Source organism: Castanea sativa, chromosome 1, assembly GCF_040712315.1.
Source record: "Castanea sativa cultivar Marrone di Chiusa Pesio chromosome 1, ASM4071231v1".
Taxonomy (NCBI): domain Eukaryota; kingdom Viridiplantae; phylum Streptophyta; class Magnoliopsida; order Fagales; family Fagaceae; genus Castanea; species Castanea sativa.
Window position 1 is genome coordinate 5,987,866 of NC_134013.1, and position 14,458 is coordinate 6,002,323.

General features: G+C 36.0%; 1 protein-coding gene and 1 pseudogene across 1 annotated transcript; both read right to left on the reverse strand.

The window, feature by feature from the left end:
• Positions 1-374: 374 nt before the first annotated feature.
• LOC142638359 (phosphatase IMPL1, chloroplastic-like) lies at positions 375-5,815 on the reverse strand (annotated as a pseudogene).
• Positions 5,816-10,127: 4,312 nt separating this feature from the next.
• Positions 10,128-11,580, reverse strand: LOC142638447 (serine/threonine-protein phosphatase 7 long form homolog). The gene is made up of 3 exons (XM_075812510.1): positions 10,784-11,580; positions 10,389-10,479; positions 10,128-10,268 (listed from the first exon to the last, which is right to left on the reverse strand). The coding sequence occupies exons 1-3, from the start codon at positions 11,578-11,580 to the stop codon at positions 10,128-10,130; spliced, it is 1,029 nt and encodes a 342-aa protein (XP_075668625.1).
• Between the last annotated feature and the right edge of the window lie 2,878 nt (positions 11,581-14,458).

A 14,458-nucleotide genomic window follows, 5' to 3' on the forward strand; every position in this document is an offset into this window, starting at 1 on the left:
ATATCAAGATCAGGGAAATTGAACTCCTTTATATTTCTCTTTTAATAGTTTTATTGATAAAATCTAGGAAAATTGATAAGTGAAAAATATCATTAAAAGCACTGAAAGCAACCCAGCTATGCTGCAAGGACACAAATGATTTGAATCTCTAATGTGGTGTTATTTCTCCTTGTTATTTAGTAACTCAAATCACGTGTCAATGATTAAGTAGTCTGAGATTAAGGTATCATGTACAGTATACACTGTTTGAACTAATGATAGAAAAATGGAACAGTGACATACAAAAAAACTAATTGTTAAAGCCATACGGGACTACTTGAATTGTTGTTTACAATAGAAATATTTGATTAAGAAAGAACAAATCCTTAACCCGTGTCCGTCTGTCTGTCTGGGGGGGTAGATATGTTGATCTGTAGCAAGAGAAGTCTTATGTATCATGATCTGTGAGCTAGTAAGCCAGTAGATATTGACTAAATAAAAAAAAAAAATGAAACCACATAATTGGGAGAATATAAAAATAAAAATTCTGAGTACAAAAGAAAGGAGAAAGCACTTGAGCTGCAGCAATTTTTTTAGCAGAGTCCGCAACAAGTAAACAGAAATCTGGCCATCTCAAAGATCTGCATGCAAACTTTCAGGCTTGTACCACAATGAGAAATCAATTCCTTTGCTCTTCAATTTCTCTGTTGCTGGGCCAATTCTCTCCAAAAGCTGCATTTCAGAAGATTAAAAAATCTAAGCAATTTAAGAAAACTAGGCAAACCCAAGTGAAATACTCTAGCACTGTCTTCCCTTCCATTTAAAGTTATTTTATTTCCCAAGAAGTAGCAAGTCAATTATGATATGCAACACCAGATACACAATTGGAAAATAGTTTAGGGTCCGTTTGGATATAACTTATTTCTGAAAACTGAAAACACTGCAGCAAAATAATTTTTAAATGTGTAAATAGTACCATGTGACCCATTTTTAATGAAAAAGTTGCTGAAAAGTGCATGAACAGTGCTTTCCCAATGTGTGAACAATGCTAGCACAGTGTGTGCACAGTGACTTGTCCCCTAAAGCTGAAACGCACAGCAGGGGAAAAAAAAAAACTGAAAACGCAAAAGCGTAGACGCAGACATGGATCCAAACAAATACTTAGATTCTTCACGTTGAATCCCCTCAGAATATGAAAATACTGTTTCTTTTTTTTTTAATGAGAAATGATTTTTTTTTTAAAAGAGCATAAAAGCAGAGCAACCCAAGTACATCGGACTCATACAAAGGAACTCTTGGGGGGGACCCCTACAGATTTAACATCTGAAAATCATATTATCAATAAAATCAAATACACTTGAAGAGGTAATTGTCCTAGCAGTTTGCTCCCATATGTGTGAAGATCACAACAATAAAACATCACCTATACTAACATGAGTTCACTGCCGTCAAAAATTCACATTTATTTCTCTCCAAATACTCTACATTAAACTGACACAAATGAAGAGCCTTTTCCGACAATTTAGCACTTAAATAGTGAGAGTGCTCAAATATTTGTTAGGGTGTTAGTTGCATTTAACCCTAGTTGTTAATCAAATCAAATAAGAGACAATTTCTTGAAACAAGGATACAGCAATGGATTTGGTTTTATGTTGTCATTATTAAGTTTCCAGGTTACAAGTCAATTTAGATCTGGCCACAAATAAATCATATGACATTTTAATTAGTCATGTGACCACTGTAAGACAGATTTAAAATCATCAGATTAGATCTTAATTGATGGTTGTAATTGTGTCTTTGCTAGGCCAAATTTTTAGCAAATGTTTGTGGCTTTTTCTCTCCTTTTCACTTCAGGATTGAGTTAGGTTGCTCTTACTGATTTAATAACTTGAACTAGCTCTTTGATTTCCCTTTTTAAATCATTTTATAAGCCATGTACGGATTGCATCACTAAGATATATTCCATGTCAGCACTGAGATAATGTACAAAGTGATGTTGATATTAGCAAAATGATTGTGGGGTGGGGGAAGCAGCAATAACTAACCTTTTCATGCAGTGCACCATTGGATGCTAAAATAGATCTATCAAACACACAGAACTTTCCACCATCCATGCGAGTAACTGTGCTTCTTCAACTATCTGCAGTAAAAGGCATGAAACAAATTCACTAATTAAGCATAAGATGAATTTGGAACAATTTGATTCCTTAAAAGAAATAATACCTTTGGAGAAGACTTAAAATGAAAATCCCAATGAAGCATCTAAATGATCTCAGTTGCCACTAGGGGCATCTTCTCTAGAAGGATATCTTTAAAAGTTTGACATAATTATAAAACAATTGTTGGACAAATCCTGTTTGAATTGATCTAGAACAGCCTGTCCATTTTGAAGAATCTTCAACCCAATGATGGTATGTCAAGCACATGTTGACAATGGACTCATGATCACCCTAATATCTACTCAAACACTTTCATAGGTATACATCTATATTAAAACTGTGCAGAAGTACAAGTGCAGCACTTCAAGCACTAATGGCTTAATACATTAATAGTTCCATATAACTCATGAAATGTCTTTGTTAAAAAAAGAGTAGAAACAAACTAAATATGGAAATCTTACAGACGTGTCATCATTTAGGGACTGCATCAGTTGTCTCTTATATTGTTCCAACTGTCAATTCAAGAAGACAGGCCAGCAGTTATCAAATAAGCTTTCGGTATCCACAATAAAGATCTAGTAGCAGCAAGCATGTTAAACAAGCAAAACTGAAAGTAACAAAAGAAAGAAACTCTAAACAGAAGAACAAGAGACAATGGGCAACATGAGGGAACCAAAAAACTGAGTCCTAATTTCAAAAATAGGTCAGTAACTTTATCTCTCGAGTTAGTATAGTAAGGAATTCCATTAGTACAGTAAGAAGCACTATATTTCATCCTGTCTGCTTTATAGTGCTTCTACCTATCCAAAAAAAAAAGGAAGAAGTACTATGAAGCAGACAAGATGAAATATAGATATGGATAAATAGGGAAAGAAAAAAAAAAAGGAATGGAAACAAGAAAATTCCATACAAATTGAAAGATGAACAAACTCATTTGCTGAAATAAACATAATTGCAGTCATGTATTAAGGAAGGGGGGGGGGGGTGGGGGAAGCAAATTTTACTAGTAAGTTAAACTGCACCCAGTAAATCTTTGAACAACTGAAACTAAAAACTCATCCTGCACCTTTTTCTTACAAGAGGTGAAAATGACATTTGAGCTACAGTATGCTATTCTCCAAAGAAATTTGCAAGAAAAACAATACAGAAATATAAAAATAAACCTAGGAAGTAATACATAGGGTTGGCTGGAGTTAACACCGAGTCATTGTAAAATTCCCAACTGAAATTTTATTTATCATAAACTTGTCTCAATTGGAGTACAATTAGCATGCTTATATAGACCACTAGAACTTCAATACCTAATAAATTATTAATTTTCTTACTTCTTTTCAACATTAACTTATTCACACCATTTAGAGTTTAAGTTTGTCTGTGACAGGACCTGTTAATGATGATTGATTTTATTTGGCCTTATAAATCATGATTGACAATGATGGATGTTATTAGAGAGAATTGATTGCTATTAGATTTTTATTCTCATATGTGATGTAATGTCATTATGAGCTTATTTTCTTTCCATATTTGACATAATTAGAAGAGCCTATTAAAAGACCCCTGGACTCACTATTGTAGATAGTTGATCATGGATTAATGAAGTTTGGGTTGGAAGTTTTCTTTCAATGCTTGGTGGCAATGGTGATTGTAGTGTTCCTATCCTTCTCCAATGCTTGATGTTGATGCCAAACAACCCTAGGTGGTGATTCCTAGATTTTATTTTGCTATTTTCACTAATTGGTGGTGATTCCTAGGTTCTTTTCTTTTTTTCTTTTTTTTTTGTTCCTTTTCTTTCCTCAAACATCAAGTCCTCTTTTGTGAGTGCATTGTCCTGGATCCAAATGAATGAAAAACTACTTTGTCAAACAAAAGTAGATATCAAAGACCCCAATACTAAGCATTTTTAAGGCCTTTGAACATCACCAAGCAGGTCCAAACTCCAACTAGGAGCCACTAGGCCATATCAGATGGACTCAATTTGGCATATCTTTCCAGGCCACTTGAAGCAGATAATCTTACAATCAAACCACATATGATTCATATCAAATTGGTATTAACATCCCAAACAATAAATTTAATTTAACTTCTGGAAAATAAAATGAAACTAGGTAAACATAGAGGAAATGCCAACTACAACAGATGCCAAACTTAGCATCAAACACAAACATAAGCAGTTCTTTGTGTCGCAGTTATTTCTATAAACTTATTTAACAAATCAGCAGCTAAAAGTTCATGGCAACAGATTAGTCTATATGTAAAATGTTTCTGATATTTCACATTAGATAGACATTTTAAATGAAGTTACGTCTATCTGTTCTATACAATTTTTTATTAAATGGTCATTATAGTTGTCTTAGAAATCAATTCTGTGGAAGTTTCAGCATACTAAACCTTGAACCAAAACCTAGGATCTGATTGGCAATAATGATTTTTTTGTTAATCTGGTGAACGTTAGTGTGTTAAAGATTTTTTTTTTTTTTTTAATTTGGGGGGAAAGAAAGACCAAAACGAATATTCCTTTGATGGAGGCAAAGCCTACCATTATATTCCAGTAACTTTTTTTCCAACTCCGTTGACTCACTTTTGTCATCGATTATGAAAGAAAGAATAGAAAGAGAAAAGGTAGCCCAAAAATGTCACTATACAGCTCATTATAGTATTCTTCAACCATGAAGAAAAAGTTGCAAGATTAATAGAATAGAAAATAAAAAGAACCTTAGCAAATGAACAACTAGATGACTAAAATTCAACCACAGAAAAATATTAAAACCTCACCTTTGCCAAATCTCGGCCAAGCTTCTTTGTAGTTATTTCCAAAGAATCCCATTCCCTTGAAAGCCTCATCTTCAATCCAAAAAATAAAGGAAGCAAAAATCAGTTTCAAATGCTTCATTCTTTTAGTGTGGATTGGAGGGAAATAAATGGAGGCTAAAAACCCATCTCTCTTGGAACGTAATACAACTACTTGATTTAAACTAGTTTAACATATGCAAAATATAGAACTTGTCAAAATTCAATCAAAGTTTTTTTTTTTTTTTTTTTTCAGTTTTATTGGCAACCAGGCAATGATTAAGGTCTCAAATCTATGGTTAATAAAAGGAATATTTGTTATGGTTAATAAAAGGAATATTTGTTATTTTCACCAATTTTATAGTAAAAGTAAATCATGCATATCTATCAAAACCAATAGTGAAAATTATACACTACCAAAGCACCAGCAGCCATATCTCATGGCTTTAGACGATACTCCCAATATGCTTCTGCAATCCCCAAAGCTACATGGTACATGTCAACTGCAGCGGCCCCAAGCCTCCTTACACCCTACACATAAAATTCAGTGAAATGAAACACACACAGAGGAGACAAAGGCATGAATCAAATCACTTGGCCAAAGATTATAAAATTTAAATTAATTAACAAATAAAAGCTGGTACCCGGCTGACATCAGTGAAATGTTTAAATAAATCCAGGTTGGTAGCCCATGGATCATCATGTTCATACCCAAATCCAGTCACCAGAAGGGATCGCTCCACCTTAAAACAATAAAAAGACACATGCTGTGGTATTACCTGAAAATTGGGGTGAAGATTTTTTTGGGGAGGGGGGGAGGACTGACAAATAGAATTCATTACAAGTTTTCCAATCATAAAAAGCACTTTTATTTGTAGTTCAAGTGACATCTCCTACTAACTGAGCACTAAAATTCACAGAATTTTATTCTTTTTGTTATAATTCAAATAAAATTATGAAAATAAAACCAATTCGAGCACTGAAATTCACAGAATTTTATTCCTTTTTTATTTAAAAAAAAATCCAAATCAAAATTTAAACATAAACCAAATCAAAGAATCCAAACTATATCATTAGTAAGCAAAGGTTTGAAATAGGTTGAGGGTTTAATATGTTAGTTTTAAAACTATAGGTTTTAAATTTATATTTTTTTCAGTGTTTAATTTATTATTTTTGAAACTGCAGGAATTAATTTGTTGCACATAACAATTATAGTGTTTAAAATGTAGCTTTTCCTAAAATCTATTTTCAAAACAATTAATCATCAACTCACCATGGAAAGACACTGTTCACAATATAATTGGTGGCATTCTGCAAGAAGTTGAACATACTCTTTCCTTGATGATCTGCTTTCAATTTCCTGCAGCACTGGCTTAAGCTGCAAAAACTAACCATCTTTGGCTGCCTCTACACAAGAAAAAATAAATTTACAGCACCTTCCCATTCTCACATCAGAGAGATCCAAATAAGAGTTTTAAAGGATTTATATATTTTTTATGCCCCGACTCCAGTCACTGCCTTAGTGGTAATCATATAACATCTTTATTTTAAACCAAACACAAAACGGCTACCTCATTCACTGCTGCTTTGAAACGAACATGTATAACAGATGCCTCTACACCTTCAGAAACAGCTGCTTTGCTGATCCCACTAGATCGGATTGCTGCCTGGACTTGACAGAACGAACAAGTACATCACTATGGTTTGAGCCCTCTGCTGTCTTCACATGTGCCTATCTATCTACAAATGTGTGTGTGTGACACATTTTCAAATGAATACGCTCACTTCACCGGAGAAGAAGCACTTTTGAGCACAGAAAGTACATGAGAGCGGATCATGCCCAGAGCTCGCGACTGTCAACAAGTAAATTTCTAGATTATTTGAAGTCAAAACTCAAAACAAACCATACTCGCAGAAGCTAACTCAAATAGTAGAGGATAAAATTACTAATTTTCACTCATTCACCAACTAAAAGGTTAACATCAGAGTCACTTGTGTACCTGAAGCTGTCGGAACTTGAGCAAGTCACTAGATTCTGCATACTGCGGAGTGCGGATTGCTTTCAACATACCTAAGATTCAATTATGATAAGTTCTCACTTCATTGCAACTTACAAATGCTAATAGCCAACAAACTTTCATGGATTTTACTGAGTAATTCCAGATGCACAGAATTATAAGAAATCACCGACTTCAGATATTATCCACTTGCAAAATGCAATCGTCAAGTTGTTTGAGCAGCGGGAGAAAATTCTCATTTCCAGCACTCATACTTGGAGAATAAAAATTAGAAGCAATCTGCACATAGTTGTAAAATTAAACAAGCCATTACTTGCAGAACATAATTCCAATATTGTTTGGAGATAATTCAGGGATCCAACAGATACAGAAGTGCTTTGCATTTAAAATTGCAGAATTTGGATAAGCTAGAGTTCTTTTGTAAGCGGTTTAACAAACAAGAATGATCTTATGAGTAGAAATTTAATTTTCTAGTTTCTACTCTCTTTTTTTTTTATAGATAATAAGTATTATTTAAAAAGGAACACTTTATGCACACAAAAAAAAAAAAAAAAAAAAGCAGCCAAAAGATACAAAAGAAGCAAAAATAATGATCAATTTTATTAAAATAATGTTCCATCATTTTCCATTACTTCAGAAATCTTCTCGATTGTTGGACCTGTTCGATATTATCTTAAATGATCAATTTTACAGTAACACCAACATGTAGTCACAATGAAATCTGCAACCCAGTCACTCAAACAGCATCATGAATGCTATAAAGAGTTCCTCATGTGGGAAAAAACTTGAAAAATAAATAGTAACTTATAAAGTTCATGTCTAATGCAATTGATCTTGGATGAAAAAATGTGAAAATAAAATATAAAAAAGAGATGCACACTATATACAACTAGGCTATGGTTGGAAAAGTTAGGGCAAACAAATAGACATATGCGCAGAATCAATTTTTTAAAGTAACTAAAACTCTTGGTAAGATAGCATTCAAACCTTACATTCTCCAATTCATCAAAGTAGTCGAGCTTACTACGAAGTGCATCAGCAAACTCAATCAGCCTTTGCTTCTCTACCACCTGAGATGAGAACAGCAGAGTGAGAGGAAAAATCAACTTTTTCAAACAAACATTACTACCTTAGGTAGTTTGTGAGACATGGTCATCAAATTCAAAACAAGAATTATCATAACACCAACATAAGACAATAGAGCTATGCCGCATAAATAAGGTAAGACCTAAAACAACTTGCTCATGCTATATTGTTGAAGCTCCAACGAAAAAACCATGTCCATGAATTTCCTTTGCACCTAATGACTCTAAGAGCAAGCCAAATATCTACAAATAACCCTGATGCCCACTCTCCATCAAGTAATTTGGAAAGAATAGAAAGCAGTGGCGAAGAAGCTAAGTCTAAACCCACTCCATACTCTATACTGTCCATCATGTTTTTTTAGTATGTAATGCACAAATGTATCATCTATTTCAAGGTCTAAAAAATATTAAATTCATCTACTGCCTCATGTGCAGCAGCTATTAACATATGTCTAAAACTTGGTCCACTATGTTCACCATTTCTCACAAGATATACACAGCACAGAACTTTTCCTTTTCTTTCTTTTCCTAGTTTTTGTTTTCATTAAGTCCCTTGGTATGTTAGTCCTCAAGAACCTCAAACAAAAATATTCAGGACTAGTGTAGCATAAACATATAAAAAGAGATAACATAAACCCTCAAGCATATTGATAAGCCTTACAAATCTTGCAAGGGGTGCTGAGTTGGGCAAAATATACATGCTGAGTTGAACACCATTTGTAGGCAGATGGGGTGCTAACCCTATGGCACTTGACGCTTATGCTGTCTTGTATAATGTCTGGTATGTGGGGGAGGGGGTACCCCATCTCCTTGGTCAGGCTCCTTGCGTTGCTGCAAAGACAAAGTTACAAAGAAACAATGGATCAAATGAATTTTAATACCAACCACAACAGCAGTCACGAAAGTATTCAAAGCTAGTAAATGACCAATGCATACCGTGGGGCTAGCCTTGTGTCCTGCTTTGTGACCACCTGTCCCACAAGGAGGTGCTTTTCTTGTGCGTTTAGGCCGACCTTGTGGGGGTGAGTGTAACCCAACTACTTGCTCATTCTCGACATGCACAGCTGGCTGATTTGCTTGACTCCCAACAACTGAAGATACTACAACTGCGGGGGAGAATGGTGTAGCGGACGAAATGTGAGTGAGGCTCATAGTCATAGGAGCTGTATGCAGTCCAGGAGTGGGCATGAATGACATGGAGTCACTATGGGGTGGTACATGGTGTATATGACCAATGCTGTATGAGGGAGATTGAGTGTGCATGACCTGAGGGGTGTCATTGAAATCAATGCCGAGATCAAAGGATGGTGGAGTAAGCGATAGATGAGCGGGGTCAGAAAATGTACATAGGGTGGGTGAAGGGATCTCGGGGTGAGAAGATGCATGTGTAGTGGGTACAGGGATCTGTAGGTCAGGAAATGCGGGAGTAGTACGAGGAGGGATCTCTGGGGAAGGAGATGCATGTGGGGGTGGAGGGAACTCTGGGGCAGGTGATGCATGTGGGGGTGGAGGGGGTTGATTTTGCCGTTGATGGGGTACAGCAAACTGGCCATGGCTATGGCTGGCAGGAGTTGAGCTCGTGCTTGGTCGTCCATTCTGTTCTGGCAGTTCTAGATTTGTTGTATCCACATCTTCCAAGGGAAGATGGGCAGCTAGACGGTGAAGGCAATCCACTTCCTTCAGCATAGCTGTAATCAGCTTGTGCTCAGGACTGTCTACTACATAACACATCAACATCTACTTGTGCATGGCGACCTGCAATTTTTGTAATACAATTAGTACACCTAACGCAAAAATGGTAATACGCAACAAAATTTGGAAAGAAAGGTCAAAGCGATTACCGTAATAAGAAGTGAGGCGCTAGTGTGGTCGACAAACCTCCATGTGACTTTACCATACCAGCCGAAGTATGGATGAACACTCGACATATCACCCTCTAGTCGTGCTCCATGAAATAATTTCTGTGCTCTCGTATTCCATACTTGGATGTGGCTAAAATGTCTGACCCTCCAATCCACTTCAATCTTCCCCTTCAGGTCTATCTTATGAAGGGCATTGTTAGTATCAACATCTTCGGGAATTTCTTGCACCATCCCAAACTAACGAAGAACACGATCCGGTGTATGTTTCTCTACTAGCCAGAAAAATACAAGCGGCACCCTCACCATCCACATGTCTTGTCCTGCTACACAGAACGCAGGCAGGTGGCCTAATTCGGCTTCATATGGTTGCCACACCACCTGTTGTAGTAAAAAAAAAGCGCAGCACATTATGCAATGTTCCATTATTTTCAATTGACATATTTTACAGTTATAACAGTATACACTAAGATAACATTACAAGAAACACAATTTGGATACTTGGTTGGGATACATAGAATCTAGAAGCTGACGGTACCGAACCAAACAGATTTCGGCGGGGCTATTCTTCGTGCTCACAACCCAAACCAACCTACAATGAAGAAAGAGGAAATCAATATCTACCAATTATGCAATGTAATAAAAAAGAAAAAGGATATGTATGCTGATGGAAGCTTCAAAAATCCATATTGTTTATTTTTCCTTGAAATACTACTACTACACTACATAAGCATCCTTAGTTGTAGAATAATACTTGAATAATGCTAAGATCAATTATTTTGTAATGCTAAATTCAAAAACTTAAGTAGTTGAATAATGCTAAGTTCAATGTGTCATATCGTTTAAAATGATGGATCCAAAAAAAATAGAGAGAATCGGTCAAGGAAGATACTTACTTAATAGACAATGGCGAAGATGGCAATGGTGGGCCATATGCACCATTTGGTGGGAGGTCCATCCTTGGGCACAAAAAAGGGAATCTAAACCATGCCCAATACTGAACAAGTATCAAGGCCCCACCAATCTGACTAGCGTTTTTGTCGGTTGCCCTGCATAACTCTCTGTACAACATTGCAAGGCAAGCGCTCCCCCAACTGTACCGAGGTGGATTGTGAAGGTCCCTCAACATCTGCAACCACATCGTATGCACCCTATCGCCAGACTTGTCAGCGAAAATTGTGTCTCCTAGGAGTGCTAGAATATAACACAGTGCATATTGATGCACAACAACCTCTTCTGCACCATCGGGCAACCCTTGGTCAATTTTTTCAAGTAGCTTCTTGATTTGGATCCTCTGTCCTTTAAGCACCACAGAATTAGTAACAATTCCAAGCATTTGCTGACATTCAACAGCCCACCTCAAGGCACAAGTTCCAACAATTGCCTCACCATCGATTGGAATCCCCAACAGAACCTCTACGTCTTGTAATGTGATCGTCATCTCACCATATGGAAGGTGGAACGTGTGGGTTTCAGGCCGCCATCGCTCAACAAAGGCCGTTATCAAGTTATGGTCAAGCTCTCTAAATAGGGTCCTATACAGCCCCTCTAATCCAATTCTCTTGACAATTTCGAGGACGCGATCATCCACCATCAGGCTTCGTTTTCGAAACTCCTCATTACAACCACGACATTTCAATACCCCCGGATCCTGCACACGATAGAACCATGGTGATGAGATGCAATATGCCATAACCTTTGTATAAATGATTGTAGCTATTGTTCACAAAATAGACTATAAGTTCTTTAATTGGAATTTCCATGAGTTTATGACAACTTATTTAATAAAGCGTTTGTAGTCTCCTCATTTTGTTTATAAAAAAACCAAAAATACAAAAGCTATATATCAAGATTAAGGTTATTCTCAAGAAGAATTACATTAACAAAATCAGGAGTATAGCCTAAAACGAAAATGATAGAGGTAGATATTGTGATATTTAGAGACCATTTTGCAAGAGCATAAGCAATCTAACTCAATCCAACTAATGGGCATGACTATGCATTCAAAGCTAGTGATACCATTGACAAACTTAGGATTTTAGAAATGAAAAAAAAAAATATATATATATATATATATATATATATATAGAAATTCAGCAGGTTGTCGATTTGAACTTTACCTTGCCTTCCCAAACAGCGGACGATCAATGTTCTGTTAGGAACCTTAACACCGAAGGAACCCTGGGACCAGGACCGAACTCATCAACCACCTCAGCAATAGCAGCCATACTACACAAATCTTAGGGAGTCAAGAGTGATATAAGCCCATGTTCAAGATAAATTGGCAAGGATCTCAATGTATAGCCTAATTTATTGCACAATTCTCCAAATACCGCTATGCACACAAGCTCCACAAGAGATAATATTTATGTGAATAAGATAGAATCAAGTGAATAGAAAAACTAGCTAAATAAAAGACATCAACTTAAAACTACTAGGTAAGTTCGGGTGACATTGCAAGGAGAAAATTGGCATATAAAGATAATTTTCAAACAATTTTGTTAGTTAACATCGTTTTCAAACTAATTAGCAAACTAACATCTCAAGTTTTTTAAACTCGATTTCACTGTAGCAACTCGAGTTTTAGAAACTTGAGTTCCACGTGAACTCGACTCTTTAACACTCGATTTTCCTAAAACAAGGACAGAACCAAAAGGAGAAAATTGGCATAAGACATGCATTTTCAAACATATTCGTTAGTTAACATCGTTTTCAAACTAATTAGCAAACTAACATTTCGAGTTTCTTAGACTCGATTTCACTATAGCAACTACCAAAATAGTAACACGAAGCATGGGACTTCATCTAAGTTTTTTTCATTAGTTTGAAATTTAATTAACAATTGGAGTCTAAAGCTAATTTTGCCACTCTACTTCAAACATCCAAAATCTAAAATAGAAGCTCATACTTCTGGGTATTTGTTTCGTTTACAATAATGATGCACTAGAGTTCAAAATTTTTGTATAGTTTAATGATTTAACCATTGGATTCTTATAGACCTTCAAATCTCTATTTTAAATGATCTAATATTAAGTTTTCACCAGTCTAACTAACAATCTTAAACATTATGTGAAATCATTCTGGATCTTTCTTTAGCAACCAATGCCATTATGCAAAATTTCTAGAAATGCCTATACAAGTTACCTTATGAAACATTTGATTTGAAATAACATTGAGTGAAAGAATCCTAATAGATTATTTTAGTTCAAGAGCTTTACTACTTGTATACAAATGCAGTTATTTTAACTCGGAAGTCTATTGATGGAATCTTATTATTGACCATATTCACTGCTATTTAATTTGGACGGGATCGTGTACACATCTAAGTTTTTGAAATACTGCTTCTTCTCTTCCAAATCCAACCACAAGAACACAGCTGCTAATAGGGGTGGCAATTCGTGTTCGCGTGTCGGGTTCGTGTCGTGTCAAGTCATGAGTATTCGACTACATAGGTCAACACTAACCCGACATGTTTATTAAACGAGTCAAGATTCCTCAACCCTAACACGGCCCATTTATTAAACGGGTTAGTCGTGTCGACCTGTTTATCAGATTTTATCAAAATGAAAAATAAAAATTAATGAAAAAACAAACAAATAAATATTTTTAATATAAAATTCAGAACTAACGAGTAACTGCATCACAAATAATCATTCAAAATTAAAGCATATCCCAATATCACAAATAATCAATCACAATATGTCAAAGAAAATAAATCACAACAACTAATAAGTTTATATACCTAGATTTTGAAGGGTATATTGGTAAAAAATCATTTAATTAAACGGGTCAGACGGGTCAAACGGGTTCTATGTGTTCGACACTAACCCAACCCATTTATTAAACGAGTTAGTCGTGTCAACCCGAATATGACACGAACCCGTTAAGCCTCAACCCATAACCTGCTAATTTCGTGTCGTGTCGTGTCGGGTTCGCGGGTTCGCGGGTCGTGTCAAATTTTGCCACCCCTAGCTGCTAACTAAAACCATACCCACAAGAGAAGAACCAGACAGTGGCGCACCCCACAGCCTCAAATCGGTGGCGCCACTCTTTAGTTTTTTCTCTTCCAATCCAACCTCAAATCGGCGGCGCACCCACATCCAATCTAGCTCGGCGGCGCTTCTTCTCTTCCAATCCAACTCGGCGGCACCACCCACAGTCTTCAGGTTCTCTCTCTACATAGGATTAATGCTGATATGGGTTGGTAATATTTCTCTAAACTTTGTGGGTTTATGCTATTGTTGTTTTGTTTGAGTTTCGATTCGTATATATATGTAACAATTTAATCTTTAAACTTTTGAGTTTGGGAATGTTCAGACTTAAAACTTGAGTGAGACGTGGGAACCTTATCCATAAGTTGGGATTAGATTAGATTTGGTTGGGAGTGTGGGGAGGACACGATACTATGAACCTATGGAATTAGGAGTTTTTTTTTTTTTTTTCAACCACCTTGGTAGTAAGAACACCAATTTCACTATCAATTATAGTTTTAGACTTTTAGTTAATTAGACACTTTTGATAAAGAACACCAATTTCATCAATATCTGATACTGTCTGAAAGGCACCCCTCA